Source organism: Danio rerio, chromosome 13, assembly GCF_052040795.2.
Source record: "Danio rerio strain M-AB ecotype USA chromosome 13, GRCz13ab, whole genome shotgun sequence".
NCBI lineage: Eukaryota > Metazoa > Chordata > Actinopteri > Cypriniformes > Danionidae > Danio > Danio rerio.
The window spans coordinates 11,159,123-11,182,160 of NC_141033.1; the positions used below are offsets into that span (position 1 = coordinate 11,159,123).

At 37.7% G+C, this 23,038-nt stretch overlaps 1 protein-coding gene across 26 annotated transcripts in view; it reads right to left on the reverse strand.

Moving 5' to 3' along the window:
• Positions 1–23,038, reverse strand: part of cep170aa (centrosomal protein 170Aa) — a 91,598-nt gene that overhangs the window by 60,336 nt on the left and 8,224 nt on the right. For 18 of the 26 annotated variants that reach the window (XR_015505754.1, XM_087279040.1, XM_087279038.1 and 15 more), the window contains exon 2: positions 8,920–9,061. Coding sequence is in view for 25 of the 26 variants with exons in the window: in XM_087279040.1 (XP_087135166.1) it covers positions 8,920–9,024 (105 nt within the window). In the remaining variant the exon portion in view is untranslated. Of the gene's footprint in view, positions 1–8,919; positions 9,062–9,155; positions 9,302–23,038 lie in introns of those variants that run through there. The other 8 variants (XM_087279036.1, XM_087279030.1, XM_087279028.1 and 5 more) reach the window with 1 other exon arrangement.

The window sequence follows — 23,038 nt, forward strand, 5'->3', positions numbered from 1 at the left end:
TTTGCATTCCAGTATTTATTTGAATTGATCCTGCATTAACTTTTGCGTGGTGAATACCTGCATGTATGTGTGTGTGTGTGAGAGAGAGAATTTGAATGCGTCTGAGTGAAAAACAGCGAGCAAAGTTGTTTGGATTGTGTGAGTGCACACACACATAAAGGTAGTCACTTTCGACCACTTTCGCTTACAATCACTTTCACTGATCGGTGATTACTGTTTCACGTGCAGTGAAACAATGGCATAGTGGCCTATAAAAATAATAATTGTATTAATCAAGCATATCTTATTATTTTAAAACGATGAGTAAATCTGACAATAAGTCAGATCAAAGGAGATCTTGAGAAGATGAAACTGCACAAATGGTTTAGGATAGTGGGAGACAGAAACATTATGATCTCAAATCAGCCAGAAAACATGATGGAAGAGGAAACTGTGGGCTCTTCTTGAAGATTGGACTGAGTCATTTTCGCGTAACACATAATAATGACCTCAATATCAGTGGTGTTAGTAAACTGGATATTGATGTTTCATACAATTTATGTTTGTACCTACATGTTTGTTTGTTTTTTAGCCATTGTAGACCCATAATGTTGTACTGCACAAAATAATTAAAGACCATGCAGAATTTTGATAATTTTTTTTGTATTAATCGCTTCGTAACCTCATGTTCTGGGAAAACTGTGGTGGACATCGGTCAAGATAACTTTTATTTCCTTGCTTTGTTCTAGAAATTATCCATTTACAAATTAGGCAAGTCCACATAATTCCTTCATGTTGTCCCAACTTACACTAGGCTATTCGAACCATGGCCAGGAATGTTTGATCCCCATTTCCCATATCAAACATATACCCCTCAGCTGCCACCTTCAGCAAACCTCCTAATATGTGCAGCATGATGACTTTATGAATGTTTATGAGCGTCAAAAGTGCTGGATCTGTTCAGCAAAAGATTTGACTGTGTGTCACTGCATCCCAAACGATACTACAATAATGCAAAACAATACAACTAAAGCAATCTCTATTGTACTGAGCGAGAGCGCTTCTCGTCCAAACTGAACAGTCATATCATCGATGACGTAAGCGTACACAAGCTCTGTAGGTAAAATACAGTGCGAGTGCAGGCCGAAGGGGGACAATCGCACAGGGTTCTGCCACTCTGGTCTTGTAAATTCTTGTTTTGGTGGCAGAGCTCGGACACTACCCATGTCTGGTCCTGTTTCTGTCTCTGTGTGCGCGCCCGCCGTCGTGGGTGTACGCAGAGTGTGCGCGCTCCTGCTTGACGCGGCCGTGCGCGCGCTCTGCGTCCCTCAGACGCGTGCGCTCTTGTACTCGTGTTTGTGTTCGTCTGTCAGCAGCGTGGTGTTTCATTCCCAGCGTCTCAGTCTTGTTGGTTTCGGTTTTGGTCGGCGCTGGGATGAAGCATGCACGCTGCGTATGTGAGCGCACGGTGAGTGTTTTCATTCATCGTGTGCTCGTGTCTTGCGTCTTTTGTCAAAGCACGTGGCTCGGTGTTTACATTGTGGTCACGTGCTTTTGTCGTTTGCTTCAGTGTTGTGTTTGTGTTGTCATGAACATGCGGTTAATGAGTTCTCTCATTGGCTGCATGTTCTTGTCCTGTGTATGTGAGCGCATGGCTTGTCTCGTCTCTGTCATGCGCTCTCCCGTCTATTGTCTTGTCCCACCCACCTTGTTATCCTGTTTGTAATTATTATTTTCACCTGTCCGCCTGTCTGTTAATTGGTTTGTCTTTCCTATTTATTCTCCTAGTGTGCTCTGTTCTGTGCTGGTCCGTTGTTGATTGTTCCCTTCCCTGTTGTATCTGCTGATTTCTAGTCTACAACAGTGGTTTAAAGTATTGTCTTGCCAAGTTCCAGACCTTGTCCAGTTGAGTGTGTAATTAGGGACCGAGCACCGAAACGGTGCGTAGGCCCTATTGGAATTGCTCCGTTTTTTATTATTATTATTATTATTATTATTATTATTATTATTATTATTCCGCCCCCTATCGGGGCACATTTGAGGGTCTAAACATGCCCGAAAACTCACGAAAATTTGCACACACACCAAACCCGGTGTAAATAGCAGTTTGATTTGGGTCTCGGAAGTGGGCGTGGCAAAATGACTCGACAGCGCCACCTAGAAAAATTAAACGGACGAGCCCTCGATCCACGAATCACACACATGCACGAAAATTGGCACGCACCTCAAACACACCAAAACATACGAAAAAGTCTCTTGGAGCCATATCTCAAACCCAACAGGAAGTCGGATATTTTTGACTTCCTGCGGCGAAAAAGTGGCGTTTTTGCCATTTCCAGGTGTTGTATTTTAACGAACTCCTCCTAGGGATTTTATCCGATCGACACCAAAATTAAGTTTTGTCATCTAAAGGCCTTGGCGATGTTAAATTGCGAAGCTTTAGAGTTTTCGTCGATGGGCGTGTCCGTGGCGGCCTCGCAAACTTTGACGATTCGCCACAAAACAGGAAGTCGTTATAACTCAGGCATGCATTATCCGATCTGCCTCAAAATTCACACGTTTGATAAGAGTCCTGACCTGAACACGTTTACATGCCAATATCCAGATATAGTTATAGCGCCACCTGCTGGCCACAGGAAATGACATGATTTACACTGTAACAAACTCCTCCCACAAATTTTATGGTATCAGCACCAAAATTGAGTGGTGTCATCTGAAAGCTCTATCGGTGATATTTTGTAAAGATCTAGAGTTTTTGCAGAGGGGCGTGTCCGTGGCGGCATGACAAACCTCAACGCTTCGCCAAGGAACGGGAAGTCCTCATAACTCAACCACACAAAGTCTGATCAGCCTGAAACTTCATATGGTTGATATACGTCATCTCTTGAACACATCCACATAACAATATTGAAGTGGGCGTGGCAAAATGACTCGACAGCGCCACCTAGAAAAATATAACGGACGAGCCCCTGATCTACGAATCACGCACATGCGTGAAAATTGGCACACACCTCAAACACGCCAAAACATACGAAAAAGTCTCTTGGAGCCATATCTCAAACCCAACAGGAAGTCGGATATTTTTAACTTCCTGCTGCAAATAAGTGGCATTTTTGCCATTTCCTGGCGTTGTATCTTAACGAACTCCTCTTAGGGATTTTATCCGATCGACACCAAAATTGGGTTTTGTCATCTAAAGGCCTTGGCGATGTTAAATTGCGGAGCTTTATAGTTTTTGTCGATGGGCGTGTCCATGGCGGCCCCGCAAACTTTGACGATTCGCCACAAAACCGGAAGTCATTTTAACTTAGGCATGCATTATCCGATCTGCCTCAAAATTCACATGTTTAATAAGAGTCCTGACCTGAACACGTTTACATGCCAATATCCAGATACAGTTATAGCGCCACCTGCTGGCCACAGGAAATGTCATGATATACAGAGTAATAAACTCCTCCCACTATTTTTTTCATATCAGCACCAAATTTGGTTGGTTGTTATCTGAAAGCTTAAGTGATGACATATTGTCAAGATCTAGAGTTTTTGCAGAGGGGCGTGTCCGTGGCGGCATGACAAACCTCAACACTTCGCCGTGGAACAAGAAGTCCTTATATCTCAACCACACAAAGTCAGATCAGCCTGAAACTTCACATGGCTCATAAAAGTCCTCTTCTGAACACATCCCCAAAACAGTAATGAGTCAGTCATAACGCCACCTGCTGGCAGAAGGTAGATAGGCTTATAACTCAGCCAAACAACATCCGATCTGCCTGAAACTTCACATGGTTGATAAAAGTCCTCTCCTGAACACATCTACATATTAACATTGAGTCTGTCGTAGCGCCACCTGCTGACAAAAGGCAGTTTGGCTTATAACTCAGCTAAACAATGTTCGATCTGCCTGAAACTTCACATGGTTGATAAGATTCCTCTCCTGGTGACATCTACATGCCAATCTTGAGTCACAGTCATAGCGCTACCTGCTGAGAGGAGGAGGTTTGGCATAAATCGGTGATTTTCTCCGATTTTTTAAACATATCGGCTTAAATTATTACTGTTCGCTGTTCTCTGTCATCCTGAGGCCACCGGGTGGCGGTGAGCCCGGGTGCGAGGTCCCTATCATCGCTGCTTGCAGCTTTAATATGATGTTGTGTTTTTCCCCACGTGGGGAGATTTGAGTTTTGTTTTTGTTTTATTTTTCATTAAATTCTTCATTCCCTGCATTTGGGTCCTCGCCTCCTCTCAATCCACCCCCATACTCTGTAAATATGATAAAGTCTGCATTACACTAAGAAATCTGTGTATGTGAAATCTTTTGGTACCATGTGAAATTTACAGTGATGTGGATTCCAACCCATGGTAATTGCAACTTCTCTTAATCTTGACTTAATTTTTTGCAATAACTAGTTCATGGGTTTTAATTATTTTGAATAAATGTTGACTCTCAGAACTGTGATGTATAAACAAACAATTCTGACTTCACAATTCACAATTCTGAATTCTGAGAACTAAATCGGAGCAATTAAGGTCTGTTTGCTTTAGAAATCAACGATCTTGATTAATATACATTACAAAATGGGTCTCAGAATGTACAAGAAGCACTGCATTAAATTACATTTTCCCCCGCTTTGAAAATACTGGAGTAAAATGTTCATATTTTAAAAGAGTTTCTGAGCTCGAGTGCTAATCATGAAGAGCGTGTGTGTGTAAACAGCTTTTTTTAAAATCTCGTTTTACGTTTGAACATTTAAATGAATGCTGGAGTCTATTTAAATGATTATATTTTAATTACATTACAACATCGATGCTGTAAAAGAAACAGAGTAAGATTGAAAAAAGTCACATTAATCGTTCACTAGAAGTTTATCTGTATGGGAAGAAACATTAGCTGTGCATATACACTATTACTAGAAAAAACAAAGAATTCTGAGATTGAACAAATAATTAATAAAATTTTTTTTTTTTTCATTCTGAAATATTTTATGCAAGTGAACATGGAAAAACTGCATTGCCAAATTAAAGGAACTCTGTGTGAAATATCTTTCAGCCTCGAAGGAATTTCCCAATCCTGTGGATTCCTATTAAAATGACCGGATTTTACCAGTAATATTTCAAATTTCAATAATGTGATGAAGGCAGAAGAAAAGCCAGCCCCCATATCATACGCAGACACATCCCTGTTCATCATAAATTAAACTCAAATGAATGCAAAGACAAAAGTTTACAGCGTGCTGACAATAAGAGTGCCTAAATTGAGCATTTGTGAGCAGAGAGGCTCTATTTCAAAAGAGAACTCTCGTAATCTCTAGTAGTATAGTAAAAAGGAATATAATACTTCACCCATCTATTTTGGGACAAACCATGTGACCACTATACACTTCGCAACACAATCACATGATCAGTTTAAGATTGATTTATGCCTGGCCCCAACATGGAAGGGTCAAAGGGAGAAATGGGGGTTTCCAAACCAAACAAAGCCTTGTTTATGTCTACCAGAGACTAGTGTTCGAATGCTTGAAACCTCCCAAAGGCAGTTTGTTCTATAGTTCACCATTTAAAAGACTACACAGTGCAGCTATCAAGTAGTTGTTATATAAATGCATATACGTTAACAAATTATATTTTGAGGAGCCAAAAAGAAGATTATTTAAGACATTAAAAACATTTAAGCTAAATGTTTCCTCAGACGTATAAAAGGATAAATAACGTATAAATACTATTAATAAGGTCTGCGTACGTTGTTATGCATTGTTTTGAGTGGTTGCTAATGGTTTTATCCGTTACAAAATACACAGTTTTTCTTCAAGTGGCTGATATTACATCTGCAGAGTTTGTGTTGTGATACGTCAGGTTTGTTTTGAGATTGGACTGACATGGCTGGCACTCTCTGCCTTAGCGTTTGGCTCTCGTGCTTCCACACTGTAGTTCATCTAAGTACCCCATGAGCTGTTTGTCCCACTTTCTATTAATAAAGCTGCATGACTAACACGTGTACGCTGATGCGGAGGTAGATAGTAACGGTCATGCCATTTTGCTGGAACACAACTTTTCCTCTCGGGCTTGACTTAATAATTCTGCATCCTTCCTATGATTATTACAGAGAACGTGTGCAACAATTCAAGCATTTTAGGGTTGATTTGATTTTTATAGAGATGTGCTGATATGAAGACTTAGGCCGATACTGATAACCATTTATATCTGGAAGCCGATAACTGATATATGGTTTGATATAGAGATACTGATATTCATTTTTTGAGCTTAATTACAAAACCAAAACACACACAAATACAACGATAACTTATTTTCTTTTGAAGAGCCCCTGTTATGTTTTTTTTTTTTAAATGAGCTTCAATGCAGTGTATAACACAGCTCTAAGTAAAACATCCTGCTAAGGCTTAAATCTGTAAGTGCACCGTGTTTAAAACTATTGATTTATCTATAAAAGAGTCAACTCAGAGTAGTTTGAATGAATCGCCACGGTTACAAGTCTTTAGCCATGTCGCCAGAACTCATGCCCCGCCCATTTGTTGCACGCACACACCTGGGAAAATTTAAACCCCCGGCCCCGCTCATAAACACTGTAAAAAGAAAAAGAGGAAGACATTGTAGCAGATCCTGGTTGAATCATGTCGTGAATATGCTGTCCTCTGAAGTGTGATGGAAAGTTTGTGTTATTTCCCTACCTAAAGATGAGGCTGTGGTTGAACTTTATTTTTGCAAAAGTACTTCAGCAATATAGCCCCAGCCTTGAGCTGTGTTCCTGTTATTTTTCTGACGAGTGCTTCAGCAATCTACACACTTACAACAAGGGATTCGTCGGCTCTTTGTTAAAGAAAGGATCAGAAAAGACTATTAATGTATGGGACGTAAGCTTGACAGAAACCTAACAGTACACAGTTCATGGATCAGTTCCTCCATTTCACAACTGTAAGTGTGATTAAAATTGCTGCCCCCTTGTTTTCTCTAGCTTGCAAATTATGTATTTTTTTGTGTTTTGTTACTTGTAACTGCTCCACGCGGCTTGTACTGTATCTGGTTAACTCTTTATATTCTCATATCGCATCTTAAGCCATGTTAAAGACTCTCCGCGTGCCGCTTTGATTACGGATTTAAATCATACCTGCTAACATTTGTATCTGAATATCTGGGAGACTGGGGGTAGGTGGGAGGAGGGATAAGATGTGTAAACCGACATTTCGAAAAGAGGGGCAGAGGGTGGGGAGGGGGGTAGCATGTGTCTGGATCCAGTAACATTAAGAGACTTTGTGAGGAAATTAGGATTAATATCAGACTTTCATTTCATGAAATGTAATATCAATTAATAAAACAATCTGAATATATTGAAAGTTTTACATAAAAAACAAGCATTAAAATTTAGCATTAAAGCATTAAAATTAAATTTTATTGACACAATTTTATTGGCTTGATTTTATTATTTATTGATTCCAGAAAAAAAAAACATAGATATTGTGTCGTGCATGTTACACTGCCAGTGACACTCTTTTCTCTAAGACCAAAAATATCCAAAAGAATTTTAAGTTCTGTAAAATATGTAATCAACCCGAAGCCTTAGACACAAAAACACACACATTACTATTTCATTAATAGCATCGCTTGTAATAAGCAGCCTATCAAACTATTTATATACTTTTTTAAAGGACTTTTTTATAGTGTCTCTGAGATTGCGAATTCGAAGATGAGAGCATTGAAAGGTGAATGTTTGAATAGTCAGTGTCGTGATTAAGGCTAGAGAAAGAGTGAAATAGGGTATATGCAGAAGTATGCAAAAGGACTTTTAATTTGTCAGTAACCTGGATCAAATGCTTCTGGTGAACTGCATGGCGTTACAAAATCGGCAAGTTTAAGGTCTGTTTTCTTAAAAAAAATCAATGATTTTCACTGCGTGAATGATATGCACTATAAAGTTGGTCAGAATGTACAAGAAAAACTGCATTAAATTACATTTTCCCGCGGCATGTGTTTAAAATATTTTAATTTATATTACTCCAGTATTTCCAATGGCATTTCTGCGCTTGCCTGCTGATCTTGACAGACGTGCGCATGTAAATGGCTTTTCATCTCGGTTTACTCTTTAACAACTATATGAATGCTGAAGTCTATTTAACTGATTGTATTTTAATTACATTAAAACATCGATGCTGTAAAAGAAAGTGTAAAATTAAAAAAAGTCACATTAACCATTCACCAGAAGTTTATCGGTATGGAAAGAAACACTAGCTTTGAATATATCCAATTAATAGTTAAATTATTTGCCGGAAATTTGTTGCATCGTTGCATTTCTGGACCCCTTTTAATGATTTTGTTATGATTTTGGTTGATTTCTAATCATGTTAGTATTTTAGAATTTTAAAATACATGTTAGAATATTATTTTAGTATGTTGATGTACTTTTTCCCCAGTGTTGGGTAGCGGCTGGAAGGGCATTCACTGCGTAAAACATATGCTGGATAAGTTGGCGGTTCATTCCGCTGTGGCGTCCCCTGATTAATAAAGGGACTGAACTGAAAAGAAAATTATTGAATGATATACCTTCAACTCAAACTAAGTATTGAGTATGGGGTGATGCTTTATTTTTGTGTATCATTCCCTCATAGCAAACTAACGGTTAAAGAAATGTCGTTGAGAAAATTGTGACTGAAGTCGTCAATCTAAAGTCAGGACTGACATGTCGAACGCAAAGGATCAAGACTCGGATTGAAGATTACCAAATCAGTGGATTAAGTATTCACAGATTATATATTCACCTAAACAATAACAATGCATGTTAGCAAAATAAACACTTTAGATTCCACACAGATTTAATCTATCTTTTAATTAGCAGCCACTGCAGAACTTCAAATTTCAAGTTCCATCTAATATTTGGATTTGACAGAAATAAAGTTGATTCATTTTTAGCACAGACAAACACCCTTTCCTGACCTGTAGCATAAGCTCGCAGTCATCCCGGCCCACAAAGATCATCTCACGGGGCAGGCGGTGCCGCGTCCCCCCGCTGCTCACAAGAAACCAGGACGTGAGGCTCATCTCTGCGCTCTCCTCCAGCCTCAAACCCTACGTCATCCTGATGGACAGAGAAAAAAACACATTTAGGAAAAAAGCTTTTTCTCACGCCTTACAAACATTTCTCACTCCAATCAAACTTTCGCAAAACGTACATAGTTAATTTTTTTAAAAAGAAGGCACTTCACTGTGTTTGTCCCGCTCAATCATTTATATTTGAACCGACAGTGGAAAGTGGGTGGAGGGAAAGCGAAAGAAACAGATCCGTTAGACTGTACTGAAATCATGCTGACTCTTTTCTGAAGCTGCACAGGCCCGGGACGCTTCCCTCCTCCCTCACCGCCTGTGATCATTGCCAGATGCGGCAGGAAGTGATGTAGGCACTTGGCCGCACACCCTACTGGGCTCTGGGATTTTGTTGTTTTTTTTTTCTGTGAAAAGGAGGTCACGTTCAGCTGCTCCCTGCTACAGCTGCAAATGGTCTGGGAAGAGGAATTTAATGTATCCTCCTGACACACAAACCCACTTGCCTCCTTCTAGGTGACCCAGTGCTACTCCCAATCCTCTTAGATTCTACAAAATGCAAGGTACAATTTATGTAGAAATTATAGTACACACATATGTATATTTTTGTATTATTTAAAGTTTTTAAAAGTTTTTTCCCCTTTTTTTTAATTAGGAGTAGTTCACCAGAGTTTAGGTAGCATTTACTTGCTCTCAAATGATTTCAAACCTTTATGAGTTTCCTTTTTTCTGTTGAACAGATTTTATTTTTTATTTTTTATAGGATAAACAGACTGCATAATGTGGCAGACAAGAACATCAGTGTTAACCAAACTGGTCCAATCTACAATAATTATGTTTTAAAAAGAACACAGGATATCCTATGCACCCCGGATCACCCATTGAACTATGTCTTTCAGCAGTTGCCATCAGGACGTCGTTTTAGAATTCCTATTTGCAGGACATACAGAACTAGAAATTCGTTTATAATGGTGGCCATTAGGTAACTAAGTGAGAACAGGGGGGAGGAAGATGCACTAACAAAATTACGTATTGTATGTTGTGTGGTAAGATTTTGTTGATGTGTGCATGGAACTTTGCCTGTGTTACGGCACCTGAAATGAAGTTTCCCTAAACGGGAAGTTGAGTCTGAGCCAAAAGAAGATATTTTGATGACCCTGCTTAAAAATCCAGCTTAAACCAGCATAGGCTGGTTGGCTGGTTTAAGCTGGTTGACCAGCCTGGTTTTAGAGGGGTTTTTGGACATTTCCAGGCTGTTCTTAGCTGGTCAGGCTGGAAATGACCAGCTAAAACCAGCTTGACCATCTTGCTGATTTTGGCTGGGCTCCCAGCCAGGCTAGGCTGGAGAAGCTGGTTTTAGCTAGTCATTTCCCAGCCTGACTAGCTAAGACCAGGCTGGAAATGGCCTGGAAATAGCTAAAACCCCTCTAAAACCAGCCTGGTTGGCCAACTAAAACCAGTCAACCAGCCTAGGCTGGTTTAAGCTATTTTTTTCAGTTAGGAAAGCCATAGACTTAGGGCCCATCAAAGAGCATTGAATCACCAACAGGTGACAATCTAGTGCAATTTGGGAAACAGCCACTAGATGGCGCAGTGGCCATTTTGGAATGAAAACTACAATAGAACAACAGCATATTATAAGTCTGTAAAAAAAACTATTAAAAGTGCTGATGACTGTGATGGTAAGTGTTGTATTTTCGTCTTTGAGGTTGTATATCAGGTTTAATGCGCTTTAAAATAAATAAATAAAAAACAAAGCAGCTGCTTGCCATCGTGAAAGCAATAAGAACCAATACACAGCCGATCGCTTTCAATCCAAAATGGCGAAATCCGGGGCTGTTGCTGCTGGGCACTGCTGTTGCAATGGCACGTTCTATTGAGTGTCGCCTCTTGGTCATTCTAAGCTCTTTGGCCCCATTTACACCACATGTTAGTTTTAAAATGCATAAGTTTTGCTACGGTTACACCTTCTGTACACACTACCCCAAAGTTTTTGAGCCATGAAAACGGAGCATTTAAAAAATGCTGGAGAGGCCGTTTTCGTTTGAAAACACTCCTGCTGCGTGTCAGTGCGTATGGGGGAAACGGAGACATCTAAAAACAGAGGCGTGGCTGCAGACATTCACCTATCTGGTTGGGGCTTTTTACTCAATATTAAGTGCACAAATTTCAGTCTTGCACCCTTTCCTTGCATTCAGAATTCACAAGTTTGATATGGAAAACAAATTCCAGAGGACATGTTGGGTAAAAACAGTGTACTCTGAAACAACATATGGTGATGCGAATGACATTATACTTTCAACTATTTTCATTTTGATATCAAGAGCTTAACAGAAACTAAAAATGTTAAGGCGTCGTGTAGCTAAATATTTATGTGACTTTCATTTTCACTGTATGCATATTTATAACAAAACGAAGCCTATAACATTACTATTTCCTTTCATTTTCATTGAAAATACGAAACATACCTCTCTTTTGCTGAATATTAGATTTATTAATAAATATTGTCTATTATAAAAGTATAATGTACAATAATTGTTATTATATGGAAGGTATATTGTAAAATAATGTTTATACAATATAGGAAATATGGGAAATAAAGGCAAGCAATCAGTCAATGTGCAGAATCAGTGTACGTGGTTACATTAATTACTATATTAACTTATCTTTGCGCTTAGCCAAAACACGTTACTTGAAAACAAGTAATAGATTCAAAAGCGCACTAGATAGAGACAAGATGAATTAAATATCACATTTAACAACTAGAGTAAAATCAATTTCAATGGAGGATCCATGATGAACTGTGCAACCTGCTGTTCTTACACAGGGAGATGTGCTCAAAGCACCCGCTTACTTCCTGGAGCTCAGACGTGTGCAGGCACGTGCACATATAGGGCTCAACCTGTGCAGTGCACATGCCCTTTTTAGTCTTGGATAGAAAGTGCCCTTCCAAAATGATCAAAACTGCCCCCGCGACACACCCCCTCCCGCCCTTCGTTAGGCGCATGACAACAACGCTCTCGAGTACGCGCGCGACAACACCGCTGATCAGAACTGATGCTGATGATGATGTTTAACTGAGCAAGGGAATTTTCACAGTATTTCCTATAATATTTTTTCTTCTGAAGAAAGTTTAATTAGTTTTTTTTCAGATAGAATAAAATCAGTTTTAAATTTTTTAAAGACCATTTTAAAGATCTTAATATTTTTTTCTGATTGTCTACAAAACAAACCATCACAATAAACTGCCTAATTAACCTAACCTGCCTAGTTAAACCTTTAACTCGCACATTAGTATGAATAGTTTTTGAAACAAATCTAGCGAAATATGTATGTCATCATGGCAAGATAAAACAAATCAGTTTTTAGAAATTAGTTCTTAAATCTCTTATGTTTAGAAATGTGTTAGAAAATGTCTTCTCTCTGTTAAACAGAAACCGGGGGAAAAATATACAGGGCAGCTAATAATTTAGGAGGGCTAATAATTCTGACTTGAACTATATATATATATATATATATATATATATATATATATATATATATAGGAGAGAAAAATACTATCAAAGTCAATGGCTACCAGTTTCCAACATTCTTCCAAATATCTTTTTTATTTTATTTTCATCAAAAGAAAGAAACTCAAACATTTGTAATGAATAGAAGGCAAGTAATTTTAGTGTGACCTACAAGTATCAAATAGATGGATTAATGAAAATCAGAGTCTCACTAACATCTTAACTCCAATAACAAATCTTGAAATTACTGCAATTATTGTAAAGAAAGCCGGTTTGAGTCTCCCAGAAGACCCTCGCCACTAATATCATAGTGCACAGCTAAGGGTACATCGCATTGGATATCATGAAAGCCCTTTTTATTAGAAGATTGCTATGACAACATCTTGACTAATAATGGGTGCTGTTTTGATATATGGGCCCCATATTTGCTGAGAGAGCACTATGATTATACTGCTGGAGAAGCTGGAACACAATATCCACTCACTGAAATTGAATACAGCCAACCTCCTCTTACAAACTCTGAAGATCCACTTATGGAGGATAAGTAGATTCATACGACCAAGACGCATGAAATTTACTTTATTTGAGTAACATGATACTACCCATTTAATTATTTATTATGGTAAATAATAATAATAACAATAGTAGTAATAGTAATAGTAATAATAATAATAATAATAATAAAAACAACAACAACAACAATAATAAAAAATAACATTATTATTATTATTATTATTATTATTACTATTATTATTTTGGGGACACTGCAATTAAATTTAAGTAAGTTTTAGTGTTTTATTTTTAGGATATTTTGGTCACACTTTTTTTGATGGTCCGTTTGTTGAATTTAAGTTACATTGTATCTACATGCCAACTAATTCTCATTAGATTAAAAGTAGACTGTTAGGTCTATAGTCACTTAAAAGGCAGTTAAGGGAGCAGTATCAACAAATTAAGACAGTCAACTAATAATCAAATGGACCATCAAAATGAAGTGTTAAAGATATTTTTTGTCTTTAAATATATATTTTAACATATTTTATACCTACAAATACAAAACTTGTAAAATGCATTGCATAAGGCAGTTTTCTCAATTATGTTCCTACCTTATAATTTAAACACTGGCTTAGTAAAAAAAAGAAGGAAATTGGCAAAAACTCCCAAAACGACATTTAGGGTTCTATTTTAATCATCTAAGTGTATTGGCAAAGATTTGTTTCAAAACTTTTTTTTAAATTCAGCTCTAATTTCCAGGAAACAAATAAATGAACATTAATAACAAAGTGTGGTCAAAAAACTTATATCCAAAGAGTTATATCCAAACACACGTGCTATACTTATGCCCCATTGTGATGCATACGTCTCCAAAACAGCTGGACAAATCTAAACTTATCTATATTACAACAAATATAAGTATGCATGTAATAAATAATACCAATAATAATAACAATAGACACATGCAAATAGTCATGAATAAACTGAAATTGAGATTAAGAAAGGCATGGAGGAAATATTCCTATTTATATATATAAATAATAATTTTTGTAACATTTTAATCCTTTATTTCTTTCCGTATGTAAATATATTTGTGTATTGCTGTGCATCATGTGTGTGTTAAGCAACGTTTAAGCATTTGAACCTGCATAGGCGCATAACTAACATGCTCTGCACTGGACTTTAGACCTTCTTTTGGATGGTCAACGGCACAGTCTATTTTAGTTTCTCAAAATAGCAACGCACCAACAATGCGCCTTAACACACCTCCTTTTTAGACCAGAACACCCATGAATCCAAAAAGTGTTGCAAATGGATTTGCTATTTAAACAACAAGGAGCAAAGCATGAAAATTACTATTGCACTGGTCTGAAAATGGCAACAACTCACGCCTTGGCCTTATTGCGCCGGTGTATGATTTTCTCAGTTTAATTTTCAGACAAAATGAACAGACAAATCACAAGACTTTTTTTCTCTCTTTTTTAACTAGAAGTACAACACAGAGAGGGGTTCTTGTGATTATTTGATAGAACTTATACTGTATAATGTCGTTTTAGATATATGCTGCGTCCGAAACCGCATACTTCCATACTATATAGTACGCTAAAATCAGTATGTGAGACGAGTAGTATGTCCGAATTCATAGAATTCGAAAATCAGTATGCGAGAAGTACCCAGATGACTTACTACTTCCGGCGAGATTCAAGAGTGTGCATCCCATGCACGCTGTGCTATCCCATGATGCCCCGCGAGCGAATTCATGAATGGGAGTAAAGCGACGCAATTGACGCAGGTAGGTCACGTGACCATGATAAAATGGCAGATGTACTACGTCTGAATTCCATTCAAACTTTTCACATTCATACTGTATAGAACATACTTTTCTAACCGCTGAGTGGACGTTTAAATTTAAATGCAGTACCTACTGAGTAGTAGCCGGTTTCGGACGCAGCCATTCAAGAGAATTTATCGCACAATATTAGCAAAACTAAACATACTGTAGGGTTTAGATTGAAAAACCATTACGTTTTTGGGGGTCAACTTAATTTTTTTATGTTGGGACAACATGAAGGAATTGTGTGGAACCCAGCAGTGTAAAGGCTCGTACACACCACAACGCTTTTCGTTTGTGCTTATCGTTATGGCTTTAAGACATTTTTTTCATATTCAAACCCAAGCGATTTTTACTGATGTTGAGCAGAAGGGTATGTTGTAAGTTAAATGGCGCTACACAACCTTAGGCTTCTGACACCCGCTTGTAACACAGAAGAAGAATACAGCATGGATGGTTCAAGTAGCAGCTCGAGCTCTAGCGTTGAAGGAATAATTATTGTTCACTAGTTGTTTTGATTAATTCTAATAGAAAAAAAAATCCTTTGAGTGCTTTTATTCCAAAATCGGTTTTTCAATATTTGTCAGTAGGTTTGGGACAATGTGTCTAACAGGAATAAGTTCACAACCTCAATAGATTATATCATGGTAGCAGCTTGTGAGGAGTTGCTGAATGCTAGCAGCTGGCTTTGCTCTTTTCTGGAGCACAGGCATTAGTCGAGCAACCACAGGAAAGCCTTTATACCCATCAACTACCCACGGAATTCAGCAATAAGCACAACGTGGCAGAGAAGCCCTGATGTGGTGTGATATAAGCTTTTTTTTTAGTTCTGGAAGCTGGAGAATGTTGGGGCATCAGTACCTTCTGATGAACACGTGCCTCTCTGACAGACCTCAATTTTCAATCCCTGCACGACTGTCGAGACAATCTTGAGGACAGAAATATTTAAAGACTTCATTTAAAAGCTTAAAGCGAGAAAGAAAATCTGCTGACTTTACTTTTAGACTGAGCTTCACCCTCTTATCACAAGTATGCTTAAGATTACACGAGTCACCAATTAGTAACGTTTTTATCTAAAGCAGTTCTGCTGCTCCAAAAGCCTGCTTCTTCTTCAAAACTGAGCGACATATGTTTTTTTTAGGGGGTGAAAGGTTGACTTCAGCATACTGGCTATGAGTGCATCCTCCTGCCGCACTGTGTCTGAAAAGATGGATTGTTTTGGGGTTGACTGAGCGTGCTTGGAGGGAACAGGAAGTGTGGCTAACGCTTCCTTCTGCTTCCCCCCGGCTCTTCTCTGAGTCTCTATTATCTTAGTCATCTCCAGGAGGAATAAGACACTGATTCACTCAGCATTAAAAGATAAGAAGTACATTTTTTTAAATATTTAGTTTTGGACATTTGGGTATATTTTGTTTTATGGACAAAAAGTTTTGAAATTTTCTCCCAAAAATGTTCAACCAAAGGACACTTCCATAAACAATGATTTTGAGTTTCGAACTCTTTATTGCGTTTTATACAACAGTTCTGTCTGGTTCTTTTGGCTCGTTAAAAGATGCCATCGTCCATTGCCGATGGCCAATAGACAACGATGCTGACCCAGCATTGTGATCCATCGCCCCGTCCCCGTCGTGATCACGTGACCACACACACAGACACAGCCACACACACACAGCCACACGCTGTCATGCGCTCCTCTGAGCTCCAGGCAGAGAGCAGTGCATGTCGGAGAGTTTATGAAGGATATACCACTGGATCGCGTCACTTTAGTTGTTTAACGTAGTTCCGGGAGTTTCTATGCATTTGTGGGACTCCTAATGCCCGCAAACGAGTGATAATCTCCCGGAAATCGTGTGTCTCCCTCCCGGTTCTCAAAGAAGTCGCGCACCCTTCTCACCCCTGGATCCCTTCTCTTCAGACACCCAAACCAACCCACAACCCACCACATTTCACATGATGACGATGCCATCGTCCATAGCGATGTTTCACATTAGACATCGTACGATGCCAAATTGGTTGACATTAGCCAAGCCTACTGGTTCTTGAATCGGATTGGCTGATAGTTGTGCGATATTTTGCCAGTAACATCACACAAAGGCCTCTTCACCCTTCAACTCTGTGTTTTAATCCGCCCACATACAGCCAGCAACAAGCAGAGACGCTACAGTTGGACAAATATGAATGTAGTTGTTTAGATTGCAACTATGCAGTTTATTTGTAAGAATAGTGCCTATTTTAAAATATTTACAATATTCTGAGAGCTCGTCGGCAGCCAAAAAAGGTTGACATTGTCTATCCACAAGATGGCACTAGGACCGCATAATAAGCCCTTGCTTAGTGTGTTTTTTTAAACGTGAATTAGAAGCTGAAAAAGCATCGTGGTTTTCAAGGTGGGCCGGACAGAGTCAATAAGAGGCTGCGAATAAGAAGTTGGATTCAGCCTCGTCCCTGCGAGGTCTGTGGCCTCGTGCCAACGCACACCTCCCACCAGTGCTGATATACAGCCATATCGCACTGCTGCTCGTGTGATATTGCTCATTTACGCATTGATCAGGAATGTTTGGATTCAATTTGTGAAGTAATTCTGGAGTGATGTACAGTGTCATATTCCATTTATATTGCAGATGTTCAAATCATGTATTAATTGTTTTAGTTTGTGCCTTCAGACATACTCTGCCATTCATCCTTTGTGATACTCTCTCTCATATCTTGACACCATGCCATACATTTATTTTTTGTACTTTCCTTGCAATTTGCTGTAAAATCTGTAAAATAAAGAAATTTGTCCAACCCCATCAAAAAGGTTTAAAGTAATATATTCTAAAGATGATATGTCTGGCAAAACGGCAGAAAGATGCTGTCTTTTATTATTAAAATTTCTTATTTGAAGATATTTTTTAAAAATGTGTTTTAGATAATTCAAACTTTTGTCTTAATTCAGGAATTACTCCATAATTTACTCACTCCCAAGTCACTCATGTTTTTCTGTTCAGACCTGGGCATTTTACGGGCCTCAGGCCACATGTGGCCCACTGGATGTCTGTAATTGGCCCGCGCAAAGAATTTATTTAATTTGAATCCAACCAAAAACAGGGCCTTGCATTGTGCAGGTCTGATATTGCGAGTCAACAAAAGGGGACGTTCACATATAGCGTCTTTTGTGCACTCAATTTCGTTACTCAAATGGAGAAGGGCAGCTTCAGCACGCAATTAGGAAGAGATACACATGTAGTGCTGTATGTCACGATCATGTTTTTCAAGAACGGCAAGTTTGAAACATTTCAGAGTGCCGCAAGCAAACCACGAGTCATGTGACAGGAACCAACCAGGCAGCTTCACACTTTGTAGGTAATTAAACAATAATAAAGGTAGATTATTACCTCAGATTAACGATTTGACAAATCCAGATACAGATGCTCTCTAAGTGATGATCATTACATCACATATCCACCTCACATTCAACTTGACTGTACAGCCTAACTATGCACTATCGCATCTTGGATCGGATATCAGTTTGATACAGCATATTTTTGCTGGATTGGGTATCGGCCAGCTGGTACCGATCCAAATCCGATCTTGCACGTACCGTATATTCTGTGTAAATTTATTAGCCAACAAAAGCCATGAAGGTAGCCTATTATAAGGACCTAGAAAGTTGTTATGAGGCTTACTATATCCTAAATGTTCTGTAGTCATTCTATAGTTTAAAGTGAAGCACAGATCAATATTCAAGTGGTTAAATTCATGTTCAGTTCGGCGTTTCCTGTTGCTGTGCCTGTTAATCATTCTCCATTCATTCACAATTCAAACTGTGTGGCCTCCATGACAACACGAAAAGCTTTCTCCAAGACCATTGTTCCTGTTAATATAAATAATCAGTGGGGAAATGTATTTAGTTTTGCATTAAATGGGTTCATTTTGACCTTCAACAAGGAGTTTATTGCTGTTTCTAAATCATCTTACGCTGTGTTTGTTATATCAGCAAATCGCATTCACAGCACTGGAGTAGAGAGGGTTATTACCAGCTCTTAACACACAAAGTAGGCCTATCTGAAATTTTAAACTAGAAAAGGCTCAATAATACCTTGGTCAAATGTTCAACACACTGATTTCTTCCAATTGTCACGCTAAGTTTTAAAAGTGTCTGGAGATAGCGGAGGGCTGCACGCTGCATCTCAGTGATGCATCAAGAGCTTTATTCACGCACCGGTTACACAGATGTACGCCGCTTCGTGAAATTATTCTGTAATATAAAAAGTTTCTGTTCTCTCATCCTTCTGACTGAGTTTATGTAATACTTTCAGTGCTGCGAATTGTTTGTAAAGCCTGTCCATTGTGGTGAAAGTAGTTGATTAAATTAAAAAGTGAAACTGACAGGCGCAATATGGATTGTCATTAACAGAAAATTATAATGTAGGCTAGGACCCTTTGAGTCAGTTCCTAGACCGTTAAAATAGAGCCCTGAGCCTCACTCACTAATGCATGAGTTATTTTGCAATGTTACACAAAGGAAAACTACTCACAACGAATGTGTGCATGTAAATTAATTTGTTCTTAACTATTTCTAATGATGAGAATTTTGAATTTATTAGCTTTTTTGCATTATGTTTAAGTATTCCTACACATTAAAACAACATTACAAATGAACAATAGCACATTTTTAACAACATTTTTTCCTGAAATTATAATGCATTTTAGTATGAATAAAGTTAGTAAAACATTTTGATGAACACTGATTTTGTGAAATTTGTTTTCTTTTTTTTTGTGAAAATGTTCATTAATATATTTTACACACAAATAAACAAAGTTGTGCATAATGAATGACATTCAGTTTTTTTTTTTCATATCTAATACCATAAAACTATATATTAATAAACATAAGGTAAATTGAATTGAGTTGTATGCTGAAATGCAGCTTCTGCAAATACATTCAGGTCACTATTTTCACACTCATGTCCCTTTTGTTATGTTTATTAAATATTGAAAGGAAAGTGTGCAAATCCTGTTAACCTAAATGCCAATCAGTAGTGTGAGCAGGATTTAGTTTTTTACTTCTTAGTGAGTGATGAAGACAATTTTGTGTGTCTAAAGAGTCTTTTGCCATTTTGTGGAGACCAATTAAATAATAAATGTGCTGTTTAACATATGATGGAACATGTTGTTTATAGACTAAAGCTCTTGCTTAACTTTCAGAATGATTACACCCATCAAATGAGCTCTCCAGCTAGATGATGACACAACCATGTAAGTCTCCTCCCTAATCCCAGTGACCTCATATGATGACCCATGAGTACTAGCCTGACCCATCTCTGCTGTTAGTCTAGCAAACAGACATTAGTGAAAAAGTAATCCCAATATAAAAAATCTTCCCTTTTTGGCTCTCATGCCATTTCAGAAATGATTGCCTCCATCCATTTACATATAATAAGAAAGTAAATAGAAGCTGTCTTGTAAAAAAATGTATTAAACATATCCTGATGAATGTAGCCTAAATTTCATTATTGCTTAAATAAAACTACTGTACGGCTTCAGAAAATGTCTTTTATCTGCTTGTAAATATTGTTTCAAGAACAGGATCTCAATAGCAGTTTATATCACACATTTAAGCTGAGCTTTAATGTATAATGTTTTTGATTTGTGGTGCCATTTCTCTCTCTCTATGAACACAATTTTGATTGATTTGTGTAGCGGAATTTTATTTCATTTTTATTCACTTTTATTTCATTTTTATTCATGTTTTAATCCCCCAAATTGACTTTTTGACCTTTTAAACTTTTAAAAAATGACCCTTTAAACTGTTTAACAGTTGTTTTTAACTGTTGTTTACTACTAAAGCCCTGGTCAGACCACACAATTTGTATTGTTGGTTATGAAAGTCACTATGTCAGATTACGCGATTTTGTCTTGATAAAATCTTGACTTGTCGTGAGCAACAAATGCGTTCCTTCATGATCAGTCATCCTGTGACGTCTATTATAAACGTTATTTTCTAAAGCAGTCACAAGAGTTGATATAACAATATTTCTTATCTTAATTTTATTTAAATTTTTTTTATCTTATTTCAATCTAACACTCATGCTTGCTGACAACTAGGCTACATATTTTTGGGCATTTGTTATGACATTGATAGAATCAAACTTATATATTTATATTTTTTATATTAAAATATTTCCTATCTCTCTCACCTACATTTGAACATAAAGATGAAAGCACATCAACGCCAAGGAAAATCAGATGCTCAAGACAAAACAATGACACTTTAAAAAAAACTGCAAATATATGACAGAGGTTTGTGATACAACAATTACCGTGAAACATTAATTAAATCCTTATTTTTTATAGAGCGAAACAAATCATCTACCGCACAGTAGTGAGTAGTGGACAGGCACAAACAAAGAAAATCATTTGTATATTTTTCTTCGAATAAAATATCTTTTTGAAATGAATTTCGTTTGGTAAAATTTGCATCTTAATTTTAAAGTATGTTTTGTTGATCAGTTATTTACTAGATAAACAAAATAAATAAATAACATATGAGGTGAAGTGCTTCAAAACCAGTCCGCAATATGCTTCAGCGTCAAAGCACAAACTGGTTTGTTAAATAAAATAAATCTTAAATTTTTTCATTTTTAATGACAAAATTATCCATTTCGCTAGTCAGTTTCAAATCAATAAGTTTAATCAAGTAATTTGAATAAGCAAAACAGGCTTTTACAATGTATTAGCATCACTGAGCCTGTTTTCCGATTACCTCAGAAGAATGAACTCTGAAGACTGAGAGAATTTAGAAACTCGTTATGAGAATGGAGATCTCTGCATACTTGTCTGTCAAATAAAATTGCTTAAAACACTTTAATATTTTTAGAAAAAAACCCAATGATTGATCACCCAAGACTCATCCATAAGTAAATATGCAGCCTTTTGTGATTACCTGACCTACAGATTAAAAGGCAGCACCCGCGGATATGACTGAGAAATGATGTGCTCCTATTGCGCAGAGTCACTTATGTGATGGAAGAACAGGGAAAAATAATATGCTGAACTTTCTCCGATGGTGTCGTGAGGTGTGGCAAACACAGTATCGGTTGTTGAGAACTATACCACATTACACAAAAAGAAACAATTGAATCTTGTGACATGATGCCCATTTGTCGTTTACGACTCCCCAAGACCCGCTACGTCAAGGAAATCGTGACATAATCATATGATCTGAACAAGGCATAACTGAACTGTTGTACATTTAGTCGTTCAGTTTTGGTGTTTTGCTTTGGTACCAAGAACAGTCAATTGGTATTGGTGCTGAATCCTCCAATCTGATATTGTGACAAGCCTAATAGAAAGAAGGTCACACATGTTTGAAGTAAATGATGACAGACATTTCATTTTGGGGTGAACTAACCTTTTTACTGTGTGAGATTAAAACTTCATGACAGACACGATTAGCTACATCAGATACAATGTACTGTAATATGAATGGCCTTCTTTCACAAGTCCTACGCTCTGTGAATGCCAAATGAAATCTGCAAGTCCTTGGAAGTAAAATGATGTTGTGAGGCAAATACAACTGCAGTAAATTATCAACACATTGAGTTATAGTCAATCTCAACTATCAGTCTCTCCATGAAGAGGTGAAATCACTGAAGCATCTCAAACAGTTAAATAATCAGTCTTGGTTCATTGATTTCATCTAACATCTCGGCGTAAAACCTCACTCAGAAATTAAATCTTCATCATTCAGTTCCCCTCACAGAGCGCTTTGTTAGTGCTATCAAAAAATTGATTCTTATTCCAGAAACAGATGCTGCAACAATAAGCCTGAGGGCATCTGAGCCGTCTGTCTCGGAAGGCATCTGACTACACTTCTGACTAGTCACCAGACAGTATCCGCTAATCTATTTTAAGCGCATCTTTGTATGCTAATGCTGGGAGAGAAATTGATCCACCGACCACACTCAATGCTTGAAAATAAATACGGTAAGTGGGCTTGACAGAATGAACAGTGGCTGGATGTTCATTCAGATAATTCAAGTTGAAGTTTGCTCTGGAAGGGAATGGATTTAGTGTCTTGTGTGTGAACGATGTATGGATGTGCCATTCACCTCAGTCCCTGCACTCTCTTCACAGACCATTTCTTTTCAGAAGTGGATAAATGAGATTCAGTGCAAAGCAAAGATGCCGT